At 40.6% G+C, this 25,048-nt stretch overlaps 2 protein-coding genes across 8 annotated transcripts in view; one reads left to right on the top strand and one right to left on the bottom strand.

Moving 5' to 3' along the window:
- ANGPTL2 (angiopoietin like 2) overlaps positions 1 to 23,364 on the top strand; it is a 30,207-nt gene extending 6,843 nt beyond the window's left edge. The window contains exons 2-5 of the mRNA XM_075835067.1: positions 5,959 to 6,816; positions 19,259 to 19,452; positions 20,518 to 20,788; positions 22,040 to 23,364. Coding sequence (XP_075691182.1) covers positions 5,982 to 6,816; positions 19,259 to 19,452; positions 20,518 to 20,788; positions 22,040 to 22,239 — 1,500 coding nt within the window. The 5' untranslated portion in view covers positions 5,959 to 5,981 and the 3' untranslated portion in view covers positions 22,240 to 23,364. The remainder of the gene's footprint in view (positions 1 to 5,958; positions 6,817 to 19,258; positions 19,453 to 20,517; positions 20,789 to 22,039) is intronic.
- The window catches only part of RALGPS1 (Ral GEF with PH domain and SH3 binding motif 1), a 350,348-nt gene that overhangs the window by 180,737 nt on the left and 144,563 nt on the right, over positions 1 to 25,048 (bottom strand). The window lies entirely within an intron of this gene.

Raw genomic sequence — 25,048 nt, 5'->3', positions numbered from 1 at the left:
TATAGAACTAATGGCTTATATGACGTATATGTAGCATATGGAGCATTTGTTTTAGAAACTACTGCCCATTGCCTTTCTGGACATTTCATTAATCAGTGCTCTTCCCCAAGTCGATACTATGCAGGTAAACTGTACAAACACATCTGTCTCCTGCTGAAAATAGTTTGACCCTTTCTAAAAACAGGAAGAATCATCTTTGGAAATACTAGAGTATTGCATGAGTTGTTTCATGAAATGTTGTTTAGAAGTGTCATGCCAGAAAACGCAATCCAAACATAAGGTAAAAAAATTGTAGTAGCTACAACCAGAACAAGACAACACAGCTTTACAAAAGTTTTCTTTGGAGAGAACCCATAAGTCTAATTTAAGTAGAGGGTCTTGGAAGTGAAGATTGCAATATGTACACAGCTTGTCAAACAAAACCACAGATCCAGAACACTGTACTGACAACTCAGGCTCTGTTCACATTGGTGGCTTATCTGTTCCGTCATTAGTACAGAAAAATGACCCTATTGATTTCAATAGGATTTACTTGTCACTATTTGGCATCAGTTAAGCCTGGGTTACTGATCAAGCTAGAGCTCCGGTCCAAAAGGACTCGTTGCAATCTAAGGGCTAATCCTCCATAGACACGGTGGAGGGAGACAAGTCAGTGGCAGCGCCCGGGTTAGAGTCCTCACAGGAGGTAGAGCTGGAAGTAAGAAGATCACCAGTCCAGGAGGGATTTGGTCCTATCCCTGCGCCATCAATCTCCTTCCTCCATAGCCTCTCCTTATTTATCACTTTCCCCAGCCCCTGTGTTTATGTGCCCATATGTATTGTCCAAAAGTGTGACCCTCCAGGGTCGTTTGTCTCTCTCTACCTCACCTATTTGCTCATGTGTTGATATCTGGGTTCACAGGTCAAAGTGAAAATTTGTTTGTTTTTTGCCACAAACCAGGGCAAAAGCACACAATTTTGCTGCAGTTTCTACAAAACTGTGACTCAATTGTGCAGTTTTGCCGTGGTTCCAGGAAAAAAAAAATTCTTCCGTCACCTGTGAACCCATCTTGACAGGAATGAGATCTGTGCAAATCCCACCTGACACTGCTGCACATTCATTTCTAATAGAGACAAAGGAAAACAAATAAAAATCATTATGTGTGTATACAAGACATCCTGTAATGTCCGTGGCTGCGGGCTGTCAGCTCCAACCTGCCCGACAGCCGCTGCCACACTAGGAGGCCATCACATAGACAAACTAGGGAACACAACAACGTTCAGGCATAGAACTAGGGGGCTGGACGCCTCTTATAGTCCAGGGTACTAACGGGTCAAAGTTCATCAACGAGGTCTGGTGCGCGGGATCCGGCTGAGGTGAGTGGACGCGAGCGCTGGCGTCTCCTGAGGAGGAGTGCTGATTAATTTCTTACTATATCTTCCTAGAGGTTGGAGCACTTTATTTCTGTTGAAGAGCTCCAAATCACTTAGAGATAAATAATAAACTTCTGCCGCCACTAGGAGGAGCTCAGGAGCTTACTGCATACTGTCTATAAACATTGAGCTCAATAATAATGCAGTAAGCTCCTGAGCTCCCTCTTGTGGTGGCAGAATTTAAAATTTTATCTCTATGTCTATGCAGTGGATTCTGAGCTCTGTATCAGAAAAATAGAGTTTCAACCTCTATAGATATGTTAAGAAAATAATTGGCACAGCATATTTGGACCTGAAAATTATATGGTCTTAAAAGGTGGAAATTCACTTATCGATGTATTTCCTGCAGTACTACAGAACATGCTGCTGCTATAAAATATATATTATATATTTATACAGTACAATATGATAGATAGAGGTTTAATACAATGGAAATATGTGATCATTTCCGGCTCGGTTTCTCATACGCATTCTATGTTCTCCTTATTTAAAAGATTTTGGGCATTGAAACTTATAACTCACAGCCAGCAAGGCCACGTTATGTCACTATCCGGGAGAGTATTAAAAGTGTTATAGATCTTAATGTCATTAATAACACGAGCTGTGCGACTGGGAGACGGCCAGCCAGAGGAAATGGAAAACTCTCTGCTGCTTTAAGGGAAGAAGTCCCAGCAGAGACCCCAATATATGGTCTTTGGCTGTTTGTTTTATGTGGGACGCCTTGGTGCTAAACTTACTTAAGCTATGACTGGCACTGCAGCTGCCTAATTGCTGCAAATCTACATTCAGCCCAAGATCAAAAACCTTTAAGTGTCAGCCGCCTGGGACTGCTAGTCCAAGAGTGACAGCATCACTCCACCTTGGCATATCTTGCCCCAAAACATCACCACTACTCTAAGAACATTTTATTACACCTCATTAATGAACAGGGACTTGGAACCTTCCTCCGTTAACGTCACTAATCTCTGATGTATGTGCAGCTTCTCTCCTATACAGCCACTTTACCAAATTACAACTCTGAACGAAATTGGGTGAGGTGGGGGGCAGGGTGGCTGGGTTTGGAACCTATTAAAATCAGCTGATCTGACTAAATAAACTAGGGAGGCTTCTTCTTCAGCTACCTTAAATTCTTTCCATATGTCTCAATACCTTGTTGTGGTCTTCCTTCCCCACCAAAAAATAAAATTAAAAAAAATGCTATTATGTCTGGTTATCTTGTGTGAAGTTTTGTAATATTCTATTCAGTCAATTCTCTCCATCCATGGCCAATAGGGGTTGTCATCCATCTTTCCAAACATCTTTATGGCTTAAAAAATGCAATACAGTGCAGAGCTACATTCCCCTTTTCCTCTCTCTCTCTTTCTCTCTTAATGCGCAGTCTTGCTAAAAGGGTTCTCCCATAAAAATAACCCATCATATGACCTATTAGGGCAATTGTTCAGGGCCAGCTTCTGAGCCAGCTCTGGCAAGCCCTTCCCATCCATGTATTACATGGATGGTTTTTCATTTGAATGGTCACCATGTAATTCTGCCGCTATAGGTGAAATGGATGGTCAGAACCAGTTTCCCTTGGTGGGGGTTAGAGAAGCCAGTCCTGTGGGCTTCTGCTGAAAAAGGTGCTTTGATACCTCTGGAGGATCGTATTATACCCTGGGAGAATCAGGATGAACAGCAATCAGAAAGAGGGCAATTGGGTTATGTATAGCCACTGCGGAACTGCAAGTTCCCCTAACGCTAAGGAAACAGCCTACACGTCTCCTCATTCACAGCGCGTCTTTGAGGCAGGACATATTGAAACTGGTAGGTTAATAATAGTGCTGCAAGTTATCCAATTCTGAACTGAAAATACCTGCATGCAGTGTAAATTATGTTTTACATAATCCCCCATTCCCACCAATCTTTTACTCATACCTGTATCAATTCTCTTATACTTAATCTGTGGGGGTTTCAGACACTGCGCTTCTGATGAGTCAGCGACCCTAAAGCTTCTCCGCTGGCGTTAAATGCAAAAAAAACAAAACCAGCAAGGGATTCTGGGATCCTTCACATAAATGCATCTACAGTTTGTAGCATCCCGGCTATTACATTCACTTCCACCACACAGAGAAAGTACGCATTTTCCTATAACCAGCTATTTAACTAAACGGCCCCTTTTAAAATGCCGAGAAATAACAAGTACATAAGGTTTAACGAGGTTTCCTTCATTTTGGGCACTTGCTCGGCTGCAAAAAAGTTAAATGCAATATGTTTTGTAATTAAGTTACAAAGAAACTCCAGTGGAGAGAGATTTCCTAGACAACCACAAGCCCACAAGTACCTCGGAGTTATTCCTTTTCCCGTCTTGCCATTTGTGGAATTTACAGTAAGTGGCCGGTCAAGGGTGGTAAATTGAAATTATTCCACTGCCAGAGGGCTTGTAACCCAAAACAGACCCAGACAGCACCAGTGTGTCCAAGAAACTCCACCAGACTTCAAATGCGTTCACCATTTGTGCCTGCGGCATACTTTACTGCTGCTGCATACATTCGGGGTATAGCGTTTAACCCAGGCTCCCTCAAATAAGACAAAATAATAATCAATCATTTGCAGAAAAATTATTTACTATGACGAGGTTACCAGCCCTCGGCTCGATTGTAAAGATTTAATTGTAGCAAACGTTTTCCAAAAATAATAGACGCTCCTATTCGGCTAATGGAATGAATGGCTGCTTTGTATGCGTGTTATTTTACACAGATCTCAGTAAAGTAGCACCACACTGACACCAATAAATAAACACAGTTGGAGGCTTTATTGGTGAATTCAATGAATATTTCTCACACTGTAAAGGTCTCAGCACATTTAATGCCAAACTCTCAATCTCACTAAGTGATCATTTACATACAATTTTCTAGGCCTAGTCTATTTAAAACGAGTGGTACGCCATTTTTTGGACAATGGTTCCTGTAATTTTATTGCGGATTAAAAATACTTAACTTATTTGCAGTACCACTTCTGACCACTAGTTGAAATGTTTCCTACACCCCCCACCCCCCCTGGCTGTGGGGACAAACTCAGACTAAACATTAATCTTTGAACTGCAATAACTTTGGAGTGAAGAATTTCTCAGAAATGGCAGACTGTACATCTTAGTTAGCGGGAAGAGTTTCATGATGCTGCTATTTTCAGAAAATAAGTGGTAGCATCCCTTTAACATTCACTTGACATTCAGTGGACAAATATATGAAATTCTCTGAAGACCTAAACGTATCAGAACACTACAATGCGCGGCTTTAACTCGATTTCTCTAAACTATTAATGGTTCTTCCCTCCTATCACAGTGGACGTCCCATGTCACTTACTAATGTGGCAATTAAACTTGTGGTGAAGTCTCTGCTTATGAGTACATAGTGGCGACCTGCGGTTTAATTCTCTTGTGTATTTGTCAGACCCGCACGGCACAACTTCATATTAATGGGAAAAAAAAAACAGAACAGAGGTGAGGATGACATATTGTGCTATTAAAAAGCCATAAAACTAAAGGATTTCATTGGATAATAAGACTTTATTAATAAATATTACTAAGTGTTGAGGATGGGAAACACATGCTGCTAGAATTACTATCATGTTCACCACAATACAATCTACTCCATGCATAGTCCAATGAATTTTTTTTCATAGTTGTGGGTGCATTTATCAAACATGCCTATAGAAGCCCAAAAAGACCAATGGGAACCAATCATAAAAGTGTCTTTATATTCTAAATATGAAATATATTAGATCTCTATTCCATGACATCACTGGGCCTACTTTAGTTGCACTATAAGGAGGATCTCTTATGGCAGGGAAACGACGTAGTCGACTGCGGTATTCATCCCGACAAAACGATGGAAGCCTTGTACAACAGAGACAAACAAACCATTGGCACCGGATCCATCACCTATGAAATCAATGGTGATGGAAACGGAAACCCATGGTTTCCGTTTGGGTCAGTCAAGGCTCCGTTCCGACGGAAAGCTCAGATGGAGCGCCTGAACGGAGCCCTGACGCAGATGTGAACATAGCCTTACGTGGACATCTGGACCTTGTGTCTTGTGTCAGTTATTCCTTTCAATGGTCCAAGTCCGGGATGTTTGCAAGAAGTAGGACCATCAGGAACTCGAATCACAGAAGGGAAATAACTCGGGGGCAGCGGGAGACATAGAAGATAGCACAGATGAAATTACATTTTGCCACATAGGACAGAAGGGTTTTGTGTTTGTTTGCCTCCACACCCTTTCCTATACCTTGGGTCAATTCCTTACCCCCTTGTTTGCCAATAATGCAATTTCTTTAGAAACAGGAATCCTGCACAGGTTCTCATCACACAATAGCAGAAGGGGTAGGACCAACCAAGTTTGGCCCCTTTTATCCAAGGGCCAAATAGCCCCTGCATGGTGTGCCGCTATAAGTGTGCCTTTGTTCAGGAGTTCATGACTCATCCTCTTTAAAGGAACATACATCATTTTTTGCAGATATGATAAACACTTTGTAACTATTTCTTTTAATATCTATATTTTAAATTTACAGGATTGAGAAGAAGATAATTCCTGATGTTTGTGATCTCTAAACGAAGGACAATGACATCGCTGACTGTTGTTACGCTTTTATTCCTTGTGGTCGTCGGGGACACTCATGGCGGCGGCACTCAAGAATTTCAGAACAGTGAAGGCTCGGAGCAAGAATTTATCTATATGAACAGAGAGAGGCGATCGGCAGAATCGTCGGACAAATGTAGCTACACATTTATCGTGCCCCAACAGAAAGTCACCGGGGCCATTTGTGTAAACTCCAAAGAGCAGGAGACGGTGTTTGAGAGCAGGGTGCACAAACAGGAGATTGAACTTTTGAACACTGAACTTCTTAAGCAAAAGAGACAGATCGAAACCTTGCAACAGCTGGTAGAGGTGGATGGGGGCATTGTTAATGAGGTCAAGCTCTTGCGGAAAGAGAGTCGAAACATGAACTCGAGAGTGACCCAGCTCTACATGCAGCTGCTGCATGAAATTATTAGGAAAAGGGACAACGCGCTGGAACTCTCACAGCTAGAAAATAAGGTTTTGAACCAAACGACAGAAATGTTACAACTCACAAATAAGTATAAGGATCTAGAACATAAGTACCAGCATTTAGCCTCCTTAGCAAGTAACCAGTCTATTGTAATTGCACAGCTTGAAGAACAATGTCAAAGGGTGCCACAGTCAAGGCCGATACCACAGCCACCACCCCAGCAGCCAAACAGGGTGCAACCGCCACCCAACTATAACCGTATTCATCAAATATCTACCAATGAGATACAGGGAGACCAAAATTTAAAGGTTCTTCCGCCTCCCTTGCCTACAATGCCAGTTGTCACCAGCATACCTACATCTACAGACAAACCTTCAGGTGAGTTAAGTATATGTATTGAATTTTCATCTTTTTTTTGAAAATATTATTTATCATATTACAATCCCACAAATTAGCTATTGTTAGATTATACAATCTTGTAATGTACTGCAATGGGGCCTTTTGTGAGCGAGAAGTCTGAATGCAACGCCCGACCACAGAAAAATCATAGTCCCAAAACGATGAAAAATTACATTATTGCAATTTTTTTTCCAAGATTGAAAATTGCTCTATATAAAAAGACTAAGGTAACATTCATATATAAAGAAATGTATTCTGCAATATTTTACAGGTAGTTATTCCCATTAATAAAAAATAGCATGTCAGTAGGATTTGTTCACACTGAGATTATATAAATTTATGAGTACTGATTTAATTTGTATGGTGGTAAGGTTTCTCAAATTTATTACAGGATATTGAAGTAATCTATTGCTTTGTTATGTAAGAGCTATACTGCGATATTAGTATTTGTAGCCTAAGGCTCCTATTACATGGCCTGACGTGGGCCATGTAAGCGAGCGCCAATCAACGAGACAGCTCGTTGATTGGCGCTCGTTTGCTCCTTTCACACGGAGCAATGATTGCTTATGTATAGGGACAAGCGCTAGTTACTACGAACACCCACCCCCATACATTTTAATCATGTCTGCAGCATATATTCCTGTTTACATAGGGAAATGTGATGATTTTTAATGCTGCATAAACAGCAGATCAGCCAATGAACACTCGTTTGCCCGATCATTGGCCCATGTATTAAGCCCTTTAAGGGGGGGGGGGCGCAATCTCACCACCAATATTGGGAATACCTCTTAAGACTAAAGGTTAAATTAAGACAAACACGACCTTATCAAAATTAATACAACACATTTTAAGAGAATTGGTCACCAGAACATACCCTGCCCCTGCTGTGCTGCAAATACGTGTGTTATATATCCCCTATTGGCTTAGCATAGAGGGCTTACACAGAAGGAAGGGACATAGGTGGCATGTAATTTTCCAGCCCCTTACTGGCACTTTGGGGTAGTGTTTATGGGTCTAATTGTAGGTTACCACAATAAGTGGCCCAATGTAAATGTCCTGTATCGGTGGCAGATACTCTATAAGAGCCATGTCAAATATTTTATATTGCAACTTTAAAGAAAGAAGCCTCTAAGTGGGGCAAGAAATTGTAAAATTATTTGACATATGGAATCATTACAGATTCTATTTCTTTACTTGTTGCAAAATTCCACATAATATTTGTGTGTATAATTTTCCATTATGATTAAAAGGAAACGTTTAGGAAAGCATCTGTCTGAGCTTATTGAGAAGACAGACATTGCTTACTACGAGCTCGCTGGAAATCGAAATTAATTAGGACACATAATTAAAGTCTCAGAAAGTTGCCAACCTCTGAACTACGGTATGTCCAAGCAGACTGGCAAAAATATTGGCGTTTGGAAAAAGGATTTAACGAAGAGCAAGTTTTAATATGGAATATTGCAGACTTTGTATGTGGGGAACAATGACATACAATGTATGCCAAATACACAAGCGCTCACAAATCCTATAGTGCGCTTAAAGAAACAAGTTTCTTATCAGCACTGAGGAAAGAAATTCCATGCATCTGCTATTAATTTTAGTCAGGGACCTATGTACAACTTTCCATATAAAAAGTCAGTAGTGTTGGACTGCCAGCTTCATAAAAAAATAAAACGCATCTTCACTTTGTCATCAATTATAATATCTGAGACTATATGGGCTGTTGTCCGCTTTGGATAATCCATTTTTGTTAGAAAGGTCCCCAAACTTTAAGCAGATCACAGGTTGTCCTGCCGCTAGGACCTTCAGCGTTCAGCTATAAACTGCGGTGGAACTCGTCAACAAATGTTCAATTCCCCTGCGGCACCACCACAGGATAAATTAGGTAGTACATGCTTCCTATTGAACGCTATGGGCTGTCTCTGTAATACATAGATGTGGTGGGTCCACCAAAGGTTAAGCGTATCGCTGAATGTGTACCCTCTACTGCTTTTTAATTGGTCCGATACATAGGGAAACCTCTGTGACATCATACAGATGTTCTAAATAGGCTGGTTTTTGTTTTCCCCCTACTATTAGCCGGTTATCCTGGAGGACTTCATGTAGTGGCGAAACATGTCGGGTGGGGAAAGGAATGCTGTGAATTTTCACTTTAAATGTTAAAGGGGTTGTCTACCTTCTGACAACTGATGACCTATCCGCCGGATAGGTCATCAGTATGTCATTGGTGCGGGTCCAACGCCCGGACCCCGAAGCAATAAGCCGCTCCGTTGGCCTGCGGGCACTGGATGTTGTGGCACATAATGCTATGTACGGAGCCCGGAAGCAGTTGGCTCCGTACATAGCATAGTGACTGTGCTGCAGAACTGCAGCTCGGCCGCTATTCCATGGCCGGAGCTAACTGCTTCCGGCTTGTATGTCCGGTGCACGGAGGCACTGGACCAGCTAATCTGTACGGGGCCTGGGTGTCGGACCCCCACAGATCATGTATTGATGACCTATCCGGTGGATAGATCATTAGTTGTCAGAATCTGGAAAACCCCTTTAATGTGATGAGCTATTAAGCAGCACTGATCTATTACTATAGCAGATTGCAGCCGTTCTGTTATAATATCCCACCAAGTTTTATACCATCCATATTACAGCTGATTGCAGATTTATATTGTGGTATTGTCACTGACTTGTCACTGACTATCATTCATAGCCAGCTCCACTGGCGACTTGATGTCCCGCTGCATCACCTACTTAGCTTGATAATAGGACAGGATAAGGTTGCCTTCCTTAGTAGATATCATTGGAGCTACAATAAATTTGCACAAGCTATTGCATCAAACTGATTTACTGCTGTCCTACTTTCTATCTACTCTAAATTTCTATATCAGCTATAGGACCCCCATCAGATTTTGAAACAATAATTTTGTCCATTTCAATAAAGGTTATGTTTTATTATAGTATCATTATGTAGTTGGGTAGTGTGGAAATTGGGCATTATTTGCCATCTAGCAGCCGGTTGTGAATAATAAATATATTTATGTCCACCAGCTAGTAGGGTCTAATTTTGGGTCCTCCATCGGACCTCTATGCCCTGGCTAATAGATGAGGGTGCTGCATGGGGGACCTCAGTCTCGGTTCTAGGATGGTAACACGCTTGGCAGGTACAGGTGGAGAGAACTAGACTACAGAAGAACACCATTGAATCCAAACCTTTTCCCCTCAAAGATGCTACAACCCCGCAAGGTTAGGAGACTCTTTAGGTCGGTGAAAAACTAGGGTACATGGTGTCACATATTGCAAATTCACTTATAACGCAACATAAACAGACAGCAGAGTTCAAGAATCAACCTTTCTGGTTTGCTACTCAAAGTCTGGATGCAGTTTTATAGAGGCATCAAACTACCCCCCAAAGGAATAAAGTGCCAAATGAAGTCAGACAATGAGGACATATTTTCCACAGCAGACTAATCCTTTCCTCATCCAGAAGATATCCCCTGAAGGATCTTAATGCAGCTGAGGTATATGCAGATACCATCAATAGACCTTGGAAAAATTGCAGAGATTTGTGTTCTTTTCTACAAATGTAGAGTTTCCAGCACTTTCAAGTTTGTAGCTTATACATTCCAATTATAGATATTTATTAAGTGGAGAAAGGTGTGAATGGCTGGGGTGTGAAAATATCAGTTAGTCCATGTGGGCTGTCCTTAGCTGTAGGGCATCTCCTAAACTCCAGAGACTAAGGCCTCATGCACACGGCCGTGCCCGTAATCACGGCCCGCTATTGCGGGCACGGCCGGCGGCCGATGGCCGCATTTTCGGGCCGTGCTCCCATACAAAGTATGGAAGCACAGCCCGTACAAAACGAAAAGTAGGACATGCTCCATAATTCCCGGCATGGTTCTACGGCACGGACACCTATCCGTAGCGATACGAAAAGGTGTCTGCGGCCAACAGAACTGGGCGGGTCCGTAATTGTGGACCCAATTAGGGTCCGCAATTACGGAGATTTTTTACGGTCGTGTGCATGGGGCCTAAGAAGATTACCAGAAACATCTAGTCTCTCTCTTGAAACAGCCAAGTTTCTGGACTTCCGGTTACAATTCTTTGTTTTCTTAATCCACAGGGTAAGAAGTTATCATAATTACTGTGGGCTGCAAAGAACCCCTGGGGAAAGAGAGTTTGGCAGGAAGGGAAAATTGACCCACCAGGCTTCAGAGGTTTGAATGCTTTGACCTACCATGGGGGGCACAGTGTTTGTCACCAGGGCCCATGTTAAAATTTCCTGCAGTTTGTAGATAAAAGTCACCCCAGGCCGGGCTGTCACTCAACATATTGCAAATACAACTTCAAAGGGGTATTCCCATCTTATAAATAACCCTAGCAAAAAATAGAGGTAAATTGTTCCTTTCCAACAAGTTCTGCTTCATGTGATGCTGCTTGCTTTAACAACATGCTTCATAACCAAATCTTACTTTTAGGGAATAATCGAGGATTATAGTAAATAATAAGGACTAGAAGATTTCAGGCACAAATGATTGCTAGCTCCTGGGAGTTTTTTTTTTTTACAACATAATTACTAGGGGAAAATGGTTGTCTGGAGCTCTATCAGAGAGCTCCAGTGCAGCCCCGTCACTGCTAAAAATTGCAAACTAGAAACATAGAAAAGTTTAAGAGGTCCATGCACGAGGAGGAAAGCGCTCACAGAATGATCCTCCTTTGCAATAGCAGGAAATCTCAAAACAGTTGCCCATATTCAAGGAGGAGAGCAATCAGCCACGGACCAATTTTGTTCCTGTTGGTAACGCTTTACGTGGGGTGGGGCTTCACTTGTTGGCGTTGTACGGGATTAAAAAAAACATGGCTACTTTCTTCCAGAAATAGCGCCATACTTGTTCGAGGTCTATGTTTGGTATTGCAGCTCAGATCTATTCAGATGAATGCGATAATACCAGAAACAACCCATTACATTGGAGTTCTTTAACCCTGAGTAAAGGCCCTTTTACACGAACCAATGATCGGCAATCGCTTGTTCATCGGCTGAACTGCTAGTTTCTGCAATAAAGATTATCGTTGTTGGCAGCATATCTCACTTAATGCCCAAGTGGGAGTGTTTTACTTTAGACCAAGTGGGCGTTGTACAGAGGAGTGTATGACGCTGATCAATCAGTGACCAATCAGCGTCATGCACTTCTCTCCATTCATTTACACTGCACTAGCGATATAGTTATATCGCTAGTGCAGTCACTTACACAAACACTAACATTACTGCAGTGTCCTAATAATGAATATACATGACCTCCAGCCTAGACGTGATGTTTATTCAGAATCCTGACACTTCTGAATCTTTTCTGTGAGATTCCAGCAAGGCAAGCGTAATCTCGCGAGATTACGATGTAACCTGTCATTTCAAAAGAGATTACGCTTGCAGTTAACTAAGACTAGATGTAACACAAAATACCAGTACATGAACCTTGTCTTGTCGTCATAGACTACTCACTAGTGGCATCAGGCGGTCAGATAAAAAAATCATTAATGAAATAGATTACATACCAGCACATGGCACCAACATACGATAAAAATTGAGCGTGTGTAAAATACTAGGAATGGTCATTTTTTAAACCAATAAAAAAAGAGCGAAAAAAAATTTTGGTCTTGTTAACGCTGAATTCCAGCAATATTAATGTAACCTGGCTGTACAAATCTCTGTACAAGTTACATTCACTTTCCATGTGTCGGCGGCGGCATTTATTTGTTGTGCTATGTCTATAGAAACGCCAAACTATTTGACTTTGCACCCAAAACAATGACCTACTGCTGGAGACCACACACAGACGTGTTATTAGATCAAAAATACGTAGCCAAAACACATAAAAATGAAGTAGCCATAAATGTGGCCAAGTGGGAGTATTGTAAACATGTGGCTGAAACATGAAAGAAAAACTTTAATACCAAGCTCCAATTGCAGCAATGAAGACAAAGGCAATGGTCTATCACCACGTATTATAAAAGGAGGACTAAATGTTTATGTAGCTGAGTGTGGATGTCTATGGGTAGGTCGGAGAGGATAGCGGTCGACTCAACTAATGTGTTATGTGTGCAAGACCAGCTTTAGTCATACTTGCAGGGGTCTATAAACCCATAAACTCATACTGGTTCATACTTTAACATGGCAACATCAGAATATAAGAACTATGTTGGATATTTCTACCGAAGGAAGTCTTGGTTGAGCTCAGTAGGGTTTCAGGTTCCACACAGGACAGTTTAAGAACTGGTGGGGATCTGAACTGATGGACTCAGGGGCGGCCATACCATATGTGCAGCTGCACAAGGGCCCTGTAGGCAAAGGGGTCCACCATAAAATAAAAAGTAACTAAGGACGGTTAATGAGTACCGTGGCTCATAATTATTGGTGGGTTACATTCCACCATAGATAGAACTTGTCTTATTATTTAAAAACTTGCTAGAAAGGATCTCTATAATAAACAATTCCCTATGGACAAACTAGCTGTTACCCAACCACGGGCCAACATACTTTTCTTGCACAGAGGCCCTATGCAGTCTATATCTTCTCCTAGATGGAGCTGACCTGCTCCAATACCAAATCATATGTTACTTTGACATGTCAGAATATGGTGTATTTCATTATTTTTTCCTATGGCATGATCTACACAATAAACTATTACAGTGATGCCCAAAGGAGTTGTCACTTCTCTATCCACAATACAAGACAGAAGACGTCTCCTAGACAGGTGTTTTGCTGGCGCAGCGTCTCTGGATTTACACAGGGCACTGATTGCAACCCTGTATTATTATCTATAACTATATTGTGCCGAGAGATTAGTCAACTTTGCACCGGATGATGTGTTCTGACAATGGAAAAAGCAAAAGCAAGCAGAATACATTAGTTCTGTTTCACTCTCAGAATGCAGCCACTGGAAAATTATTTCAGACACAAGCTCCATGCTGTTCTATTGAGCTCTGTTTCGGGACATCACCCATGGACAGAGTGAGCAAGGAAGGACAGATTATATAACTCAATCTGCCAAGCGGCAGCTCTGGGGACTGGAGCCAGAATTGTGCTATGAATTTCCTGCATATATTAGTGAACAGATGGGGCGTCCGGTAAGGACAAGATGAAAGAGCCAAAGTTCTGTTAAACACTTAGACAAACTACATTGCCGTATAAAACCTACAAGCGCTGGAAAGAGACCGGCGTTCGGGTTGCATCAAACTGAGATGAGGGATTTTTACTGCAAATTTTAGTACAGGCCTTAGAATCCTGACAATGAAATATGGGGCGATATAGGAAGGAAAAAAGGGCAATAATAGTAATTTATAAGGAAGGACATAAAAAAATAACTGCTAGCTGCATATGGCAGTCGGCCTGGATTTAAAGGACTCAAGCCATAAAAGACTGATAGGGTCTTGGACAGCTTGAATATATTATTCCTTCTAAAAATGTAAACTTTTAAGAATGAGTGAATAGATGCATTGTCTACAATAAACCTCTTCAGACACGGGAAACAAAATATATATATATATTTTTTATTTTTTTTGGCAGATGACCTATAACCTTCATTATCTACTGTAGACTCACTGGAAACATGCCAACACTAACGTGGCCTTCCAGTTTATGAGCACTACATACGGCTATTATGCTGGATAAAGAATGATAACATTTTTAAGTGGTAGTTAAATAAATACTACTTTAGGTTTTTTAATCTATGGATACATTTATTACTTAATAGTGGAATATATCTAAACAGGCTAAGATTTAAGGAGGAAAAATATCCTCCATGAGAATCAAGAAAGCAATCAAGAACAATAGACGGGGATATGCAAAAGTTTTATGTACATAACAGCAACACATGCAACTGTATTAAATCAAATGATGTCCCATTTCCTATGGCTTCACAAACTAATTCCCTACAACAGACATGTAGACTTTTTTTATTAGTAGGTTTTGTAGACCATGAGATGAAACCCTCCTGAACAAAGGATGGACAAACATGTCTAAGGTCAGATATGAACCCATGGCATCAGTGCTGCACAGTTGCAGTGGTACCCACTAAGCCAATTTACCCCGGGGCGGTCCCTCGGAAATCGAGGATAGGAAGATTTAAAATAGTAGCGACCAAAAGTATCATAAGTTTCTCATGACCTTAACACACTTTCTTCCGAAAGGTGGTCATTGAGAAAAGGCACCCCATTTCAGGTTTTGCTATGGAGTCCCATGGAGACATGTTACACCCTTGACTGTACATGCGGTGTAACGATATATATATATATATATATATATATGCCAATATAAGACTGCAAGATCTCCCAGGGACATCAGAAATAACAAATATCTCAAGATCAATACCATCACAATTACTTCAATCATTCAAAAATGAACTTGCCTTAAGATCCGGCATCCAATATTACTTAAACTTGGCAGGTCTCTAGTGTTATGTGGACACTCGATACTTAGTAGTACGTTAACAATGTCACAATAGCCGCAGCAATGTGAACATGTCTCCCACATGATACTCTCTGTTGACAAGCTGATTTTATTCTGAGACATAGGACACCTATGAGAGCCGTGGAGATCACAACATGAATAGAACCTCACCAATAACTTGTTAAAGCAGAGACTAGGCTTTTTCTTTAAAAGAAAATATGAGGATAAACGTAAAAAAAACAAATACGATGGATCCACATAGCTGGAATTCTCTAACCTAAAGAATCCTGCCGCAAAATATAGAACTATGTGCTTTCACTTTCTACATAAAATAATCTGCTCACACGTCAGAACCCACTGTCGGACATTAAGTAAACTATCTTCAGGACAAAGAAACTTGCCAAGAGTTTACATTCATTGCATCTGCCACCAAAAAATGACCTCACATCCACAGCACACAGACTGTTTGTTTGAGGGATTTGTGCATTTGTCCGGCTGAGCTATTAACAAGAATAACGTCACAAATTCTAATTGAGAAGAAAGTGATTTCATTTATACAACAACAAAATAGGTTTGTAAACTAGTTACAGTCTTTAGATGTTGCATTATTTCTATCACATTCTATTTTTTCCTGAATCTCTTATTATCCAGTCTAAACAGGATGTGAGAATTCCCAAGTGGTCTTGACCTTGTCAGAAGGAGCTCACAGGAATGTCAAGCCATGGTGCTTGTTAGTAGCCTCATATATCATACGTACAGACCAGACGGATCAGTAACAGCAGAATGTATAAAAAGTGGAGTAAAACAATTGTCTATTTAGTCTTCTTGACTTTCTGTAGTAAAGAGTTTGGCCACTTTTGGACACTCTCACCCTTGTAAAGAATCCAAAAAGGAGAATGGAACAAAACCTTATTTCAGTTACTTTTATAGCGCCAACATATTACGCAGCGCCTTAGCAAAAGCCCAAACAATTCCAACTATAGACATGTTACATTTACCTACGTGCTTAAGGGTTCATGCAAACATCCGTTAATTTCTTGAGTGTGCAATCCATTTTTTTTTAATGGATAGCACACCGACCCATTCATTTCTATGGGGCCAGGTACACATCCGTTTTTGGTTTTTTTGCGGATCCGTGTGCCCGATCCGCAAAACTCAGAGCAGGTCCTATTCCTGTCAGTTTTTGCGGATCGGTCTTGCCAATTCTATTCAATAGTTCCTTTAAAAAAAATTGCGTGCGGTCCATTTTTTGCAGCCGTATAAAAGGCCAAGGATGTGTGCATGAGGCCTAAAGGGTTGTCAATACACAGGGACTATAGCCCTCGGAAGTGTGGTTCTCTTATACAGCACCCATGGAAATCCATGGAAGGCTGCTGTATCTCCGTACAGAGGTTATTTTTCCTCTTGGATAAATATGGACTCTGATAGTAAAAGAAAAAAAAAAAAAGAAATGTGGAGGATTTCATCAAAATGCTGTAGAACAGAAATCTTCTCTACTAGAGGCAATGCTCAGTAACATGGTGCTGCATGGAGGCACCACATGGCACATGAAGCACCTACAGGTCCGTGGTATAGAGCCATAGGGACTTCACTCGGTCATACAGGCTTCATCCACTCGACTCTGCCATGTGCCTGAGCACTGGGGCTGTATTTGTAAGATTTTCAGAGTATACAGTAAAGTTCTTGTATGAAAAATGTGGTATTATTTGCACATAGCTCCGGAATGAAAGCTCCAATACCAATTAATCTGCAAACATGTTCTGCGTCAGAGGGGACAATTAATCAGTGAAAAATTCTGAGATCTGAGAATTTTTGGATCACCCATCCTGATCTTAGGAATGTTATAGTGGATTGTGGTTTCTAATTGAATTTGGATGTTTCCTGAAGTGCAAGGATTTCGCTGGAAAAAGATATAATTATCAATTTCAAGCATCTATTCTGTACAGCCTAGTAATGGAGTTTAGCATATAAACATTTAATCAGCCCAGAAGATGTGCTCCTATGGAATAAGAATTTTTCTTTGAAGGCTATGTACACCTTTGAAATCGTTTTGTTTGTTTTTTTTTTTAAATAAAAATGCGTATCAGTGTGTTTTGTGCAACTTTCTAAATGCTCATTAAAAATGATTTTTACTTTTTGAGATACAGCTGCTTTGTATACTGTATACAGAGCAGCTGTGTCCTGCGCGGAGACCTGAATCCGTCATGTCAGCGGCACTGATGGCCGGGTTCAGTGCCAGCGGGTCCTGCGTGTCTCTGACACGCAGGATCCACCTGTTATCGATCACATCTAAGTTATGAAGAGCTCGATCCTGAATGTCAGAGACACGCAGGACCCACTGACACTGAGCCAGTCAGTCCCGCTGACCTGGCAGAAAAAGGTTTCAGCGCTGGATACAGCTGCTCTGTATACAGTATACAAAGCAGCTGTATCTCAAAAAGTAAAAATCATTTTTAATAAAAAGTACTTAGGCCCTGTTCACACGGAGTTTTTTGACGAGTTTTTTGGGGCAGAAACCACACCAAAAAACTCCTCAAAAACCGCCTGAAAATGCCTCCCATTGATTTCAATGGGAGGCAGACGAGTTTTTTTTCCACGAGTAAAAAAAACTCGTCGTGGTAAAAAGAAGCAACATGACCCATCTTGAGGCGGTTTCCTCCTCCAAAACCCCATTTCAATGAGTCAGAAAGAGGAAAAAAAACCCTCGACGAGTGTTTTGACGAGTTTTTGTCAAACCACTGTGCAAAAACCTACTGGAGCAGTTTTTGCAGGAGGAATTTTCCTCCTGCAAAAAACTCTGTGTGAACACAGCCTTAGAAAGTTTCACAAAACACACTGATACACTTTTTTTTTTTTTTTAACTATCCCAAAAGGTGTACATAGTCTTTAAATATCAACAAATCTGTCATGTATTCTAAAAATATAATTGATGTAAATCATTTGTTTGCCCCTTTATCTATGAAGAAACCAAGGAGAAAGGCGACCTTTGTTGGGAAAAACAAATGCGGGTGTTTTTTAAGTCTAGACAAAAACGATTTTAATATATAACATAAGCTTTGAAGTCATGCCATGTTTTGGCATCGCTGCGGTAATTCTAACAACAATAATAAATATCTTCCAAAGAATAGTTTTTTGTTATATTATCTGTGACCCAGGAGACAGCAAGCCACAGGCATGTACCAATCACGCCATAGCTGCTGCTATACAGATAGTTAAACAAGACAAACATTTGCCTCTTTCCAAACAGGTTTTAGACAGACCTACTGGATAAAACCCAATACCGATGAGGGATTCCCAGTGTAAGCAGTTTAAGGATAGAAACACTGTGAAATGACTTTTTGCTTATTATCTGCTGCGTATCTGACTTTCCATCATCCTGGAGGGTCTGGATCGACATGAATTCTGTCTTGAACACATAAATTTAACCAGGAAGTCTGGTCTGTGGAAAGTACATTAACTGTGGTCTGACGTGTTCTCAGCGCTATGTCCCATATCTGCACCTTGGTTCATTTTGTCTTGTTTGCCCTGGCACTCAATCTCCATTTCCACCGGATTCCTTTGCCAGGTGGGAAATGAAAAAAAGAAACCTGTCATTACACATTATATCAATTAAAGGAACACTCTGAGTAAAATGTATACACTGGGTTATAACGAGTGCAGGGCCTGAGAGGGCGAGGCATGACACAGGAGAACATAACAATTTTTACCCTGTATTAGTAGTCTAATTGTATTGGGATAACCTTGTATGTCATGTATTTGCAAAGGGTTGGGTGTTTGTAGAACGGAGCCTGCAAAACACCCAACCCTTTGCGAATACATGACATACAAGGTCATCCCAATACACTCAAAAGCCAACACAACTAGTTATCTTTGTTTTTTGGCAATTGAATGAATACACAAGTCTTTGGTTATTTCATCTAACACATAACATTGGAATTTATTTTTTCTGGATTTGAAATGAAGATTTTTCTCTGCTTCCTCTAGGTCCATGGATAGACTGTCTACAAGCGCTGGAAGACGGGCATGACACAAGTGGCATATATTTGGTAAAGCCAGAAAACACCAACAGATTGATGCAAGTATGGTGTGATCAAAGACATGACCCTGGTGGCTGGACTGTCATCCAGAAAAGGGTGGATGGTTCAGTCAACTTCTTCAGAAACTGGGAGACATACAAAGTGAGTAAAAAAAAAAAGAGAGTATTGTACTTCGTTTTCCAGTTCAAGGGCTTTGATGGTGCAGACTTTTTCCTTTTTACGGTCTCTGTATGGTATTCTATATCAGTAGTACGTTAGTCGTCTAGTAACAAACTAAATCATCCGGCAAAAGGAAAATAGGTCAATGAAACCCAACGCTAAAATTAAAGGGGTTGTCTGATGACAGAAAATGTCCCGTTTAGATGCGGGACATATGTTTAACTCCTTAGATGCGGCGGTCGCTTGAGTGGTTTTAGAGGGAGGGGGCTCCCTCTCTCACCCCACCGGCATCCCGCGATGCAATCCCGTGGTGCGGATGGTAACTCACTGAGCTACGCTGTTTCCGTAACTCCCATAGAACTGAATAGTAGTTATGGAAACCGCGTAGCTCGCATGCTATGCTGCTTCCGTAACTGCCATTCACTACTATGGGAGTTACGGAAATAGCGTAGCTCAGTAAGTTAGGCTGTTTCCATATCTCCCAACCATGTAATCAGGAAGTGGCTGGGAGTCAGCGTGAGCAGAAAAAGCTAGTACAAGGATTAGAGGGCCCTGTTTTAGAGATACGTGCAGGTCCCAGAGGTGGGACCTGCACCTATCTGACATTTATGACATATCCTGTGGATATGTCATAAATGTCCTTCATAGGAAAACCCCTTTAATAAAAGTTAATCAATACATTTAAAGTACCCCGAAATGTGCTAATAACAAATACAAAAAACAAGACCTTATACAGCTATGTCGACGGAAAACGAAAAAAGTTATAGCTCTTTGAATGCGATGATGGAGAACCTTAAAAAATTGCTTGGTCATTAAGGTTTAAAATACCTTCTGTATTAAGGGGTTACCTACTAAACATAATAAAAAATAATCATATAAATATCTGAAATAGTGATAATGTACTAGCTTGGATCTGAGTGTAGCTTTGTTAAGTCAGTCTTGGTTAGAATCAAGGCTTTGGATTTTCCAAGCTTTTACATTTTTCTCTGAAGCTCCTCGTTATGTCTGAAGATCCTGACTCTCTATTTCCCTATTTCCACTTCACAGCAAGGATTTGGTAACATTGATGGAGAATACTGGCTGGGACTTGAAAATATCTACTGGCTAACAAATCAAGCCAACTACAAGCTACTAGTCACCATGGAAGATTGGCATGGACGCAAGGTTTTTGCAGAGTATGCCAGCTTCCGACTGGAACCAGAAAGTGAATTTTACAAGCTTAGATTGGGACGGTATAACGGCAATGCTGGAGACTCTTTCACCTGGCACAATGGCAAGCAGTTCACTACTTTGGATAGAGACCATGATGTATATACAGGTATATACACTATAGTATTTTATGGTTTTCTACACAATTTACCACATAATATCCACTATTTTTAGACAATTCCTACTGAATTTCCATTTCTAGATCTAGATAGGTGATAAATGTTAAAACTAATCTTAAAACAATTGTTTAAGAAAATGTGTTCAATGGATTACACCTTATCTATCCATCACCATAAATATAAAACTTAAATATTATATACTACAAAGGCTACATTCAGATGAGATTGTTCAATTTGCGCACGTAAAATACGCTGCGTTTTTCCTACATTTCATGTCCATGTGCGTTGGCATCAGTGTGCTTTGCGTGTGGCATTTCTATTTCACGCCAGTGCGAGCACTTTTTAAAAAATATAAATAAATGTATTGCTCTGCTTTTCTATGTTAGGGCCTGTTCACATCACCGTTCACTTTCCGTTCCGGGGTTCTGTCGGAGGTTTCCGTTTTAACGACGGAATCAATAGCGGAGTCAACTTCGCTATTGATTCCGTCAGGAAAAACGGAAACCTGCTGGAATGGTGACGAATGGAAACCATTAGCGATGTTTCCGTCCACATTGATATCAATGGTGACTGAAACGGAAGCTGTGGTTTCAGTTTCACTTTCCGTTGCGGCGTTCACCGCGACGAATACCTCCGAAAGAACCCCGGAACGGAAAGGGAACGGTGATGTGAACAGGCCCTAACTAATGTGTGATACAAGGACAGAACAAGGATGTCGTCCGTGTGCCGTCCATGGTTTTCGCGCACCCATTGACTTCAATGGGCGACTAAGGGCACAAAAATGCACCAATATAGAACATGCAGTGAGTTTAATGCAAAAGACACTCGCTGCGTGAAAGCTCGCGCATGTCTGAATAGCCCCATTGAAATAAATGGGTCCGTGTGCGGAGTTATTTCAAAGCACAGCACATGGACGATTATTACGCTCGTCTGAATGAGTCCTAAGTGTCCCGTTTGCGCGGTATCTCAAAAAATTTGTAAAAACATATATAAAGTTGCAGTCAATTGTAACTTTAATAATCTATGAGTCACTAAGCAGTAAACCAGGTCACAAAAGTTGCTGGAAATAACCAGGTTTGTTGTTTTTTTAGGTCTACCCTCCTCACAATGCCAAAATGTCTGCAAAATAGTTTAATGGGGTCAAAAGCAAAGTTTGGGCAACATTATTTTATCTTTAGAAGGTCAAAAGTGTAATAGTTGACAATTTTGGCCCCTTATGAATTACTTTTGTTCTCTTCTAGGTAACTGTGCCCACTACCAGAAAGGTGGATGGTGGTATAATGCCTGTGCTCACTCCAACCTTAATGGAGTCTGGTATCGGGGAGGACATTACCGTAGCCGCTATCAAGATGGAGTTTACTGGGCCGAGTTTCGAGGTGGTTCATACTCATTAAAGAAGGTTGTTATGATGATCAGGCCCAACCCCAACACTTTCCATTGAAAACAGAACCTGTATAAAGCCAAAAACAAAGACTCGTTCCACTATACTCTGTACTGTAGCCATTTCCCTTGCAGAAAGTATCGGAGATCTCAATGATCGATACGTAAACTGAAATGTCCACCAGTACTGTAAGATGATGTACGACTGACTATCTATTCAATTCTATGACCTCTTCTTATACACAAACGATTACAGCAATAGGTGAATTCATAAGTTTTACCAAAACCAATCTTTGTTGCCCTGGATTCCATAGACTTCTTCTTTTTACCTTTTTCTAAACCAAAACCAGTCCTAGTACAGCTATATATGTCACATGTGTAGACCATAGCTTAGGATATTTTGAAGTACTATGTACTGAGATACATCTTTGTATTATATCTTTTGGATTATTTTGACACAGGAATAAGCCTCCAATGAAATTTATGTAGCGGTGAATGTAAAATGCTAAGCTAATTTTGTTCTCAGTATATGTTGCTTAATTATTTTAACTTACCAACTATAGCGAAGAGGATATACTGTAATAAACCATATGTAAGGGGCTACACTAATGGGGTCTCTATCCTTACATTGGAGGCTACCCTCATACTCCTAGTGCTTTTAGCATACACAATGATTTTAGTCCGCTCACGGACTCACAATGTACTGTATCTTCTCTCTTTTGTGACCTCTACAACATCTATTCTTCATCAGGGAACTACATGTTTTGCTATAACCAAACAAAACTACCTGTACAGTATTTAGAGAACTATGTAAATATATATTTTTGCAGTAACAAAAAAAAATTAAACATACATTACACCCAAACCACGTTCCTCATCGAAACCTGCCCAGCTACCGTTGCGAAATGAGTTTCAACCTACACCCCCTTAAATTGTGGTAACCAACTTTGCAGGCAAACGACGGGTGCCATCTACATGATTTATAGTATTTGAAGAACTATAGATGAATAAACTTTTTTTTTTCAAATAAAAAGTATTTGCAAATAAATTTGTTTAAATTCGACAATATCATATTTATTCTTAACGTTCAAGAAAAAAAATCATCTGAATTTTTTTTTATATACCACATAACTGAATATATTTATCGGTTAGTATGTAATTAATAAAACATTTCATTATAAAATGGTTTTGAAATTTGTGGAGAGTTTCACATTTTAATTGAATATATGGACGCAATAATTACTGTAACATAGTTATGGGATGTTTTACTAAATAAAGCCGGTATTTCATGATTTGTAACTTCAGGAGACACCCTTTAAGGGTAAACCATTTTTCCACAACTGAATACTTGGTACTGGACAAAAATATCTCATGTCTAATACAATGGTTAGAGTCTCTATCTCTATCAGCCCGACACTTACGTATGACCTATCATTTATAGGCTTGATATGAAGATATGCATACGAGGCCTCAGAAAAAAAAAGGGTATTTTTTCCCCCCAGAAATAGCGCCTCTTATCCATTGGTCGTGTCTGGTATTACAGCACATTACCATTTAAGTGAATGGGGCCTAGCTGTAATACCAGACAGTCCATGGAAAGAAAATGACACTAATAGGCCTAGTTCACACAGAGTTTTTTTGCAGGCACTTTCTTTGCCGCGTTTTTCGGCCACGACCATTGAGCGCCGCAGGTAAAAAAAAACGTGGCGTAAACCTGCTCTCTCTGCCTCCCATTGATGTCAATGGAAGGTCGGAGGCGGAAACGCTAGAACAAAGAGCATGTCGCTTTTTTTCCCTGAGAGCGTTTTTTTCCGCTCACGAGGGAAAAAAATGTCTCCGCCTCCCATTAAAATCAATGGAAGGCGATTTTGGAAATTTTTTGGGCACAGTTTCCAACTCTGTTTCCGCGTCAAAAATCTCTGTGTGAACATACCTAACTGGAAAAAAGGCAGACCCTTTTCTCTAATCCTGGACAACCCTTACCTACCAGAAAGATCAGTATTGGTGTAGGGTCAAATGAAGGATAGGGAGTTATTGGATCAGGTCGGTATGGACTGAAGCCCATATTTTTCTACGTGCAGGTTTATATATAATAACAGATCTTTTTCCCCGTTCTGCTCCATGTCAGTATTTGAAGACAGTCTGGCTGTATACAAGGCCAATGCGGTCATGTGCCAGTTGTTGATAAGGCCCTGCCAAATAACTACCTAGATAGAGCAGAAGTTGTTGGTAATAATCTTCCCATCAACAATCCTATTAAACTGAGAGCATCTTTGAGTATACAGCGTGCGAACCCCAATAGCAACTTAAGTGGACTACCTAAAATATATAGTTATATGCATTCATTGCATATCCACAGGATATGCCATTAAAATGCGATACCGGAGTCGAGAACAGAGGTCCCGCTTGCTTGGCTGCTTCCGTAATACCCATAGAAGCGAATGGAGAGAGACGCACACATGCACGGCCAGCTCCCTATTTCATTTTCCTGGATGCGACTGGTGATATGCCATAAATGCATAATTTGGGAATACCCCTTTAAAGTCAATCTTAGTTTGCTATACATTGTGTCTCTATCAGTACAGAGCTAGCCAAAGACTCAAAATCTTCAGTGTTCCTGTACGTTTTATCCTGAAGCTATATAATTTTTTTGTGCAGTTTTCTCATATTTTCTGTTGCTGGAGCTGTAGGGACCAAAAACATCTGTGTAGTACTTGGAGGCAGTCTGAAGTTTACAGTGACCATGCCAATACACAAATACAGGTATTTAATTGGGCTGTCGCCACAAAGGGGTTTGGGTAGTTGCGAGGAATTCTGAGCTAACAAACCTGGCAGAATACATTGAGATAAATTGCAAAAAGAGAAATAAT

This window comes from Rhinoderma darwinii, chromosome 8 (genome assembly GCF_050947455.1).
Source record: "Rhinoderma darwinii isolate aRhiDar2 chromosome 8, aRhiDar2.hap1, whole genome shotgun sequence".
Lineage (NCBI taxonomy): Eukaryota > Metazoa > Chordata > Amphibia > Anura > Rhinodermatidae > Rhinoderma > Rhinoderma darwinii.
The sequence above is the reverse complement of the archived record's forward strand: the minus strand, read 5'-3'. Positions and strand labels throughout refer to the sequence as shown.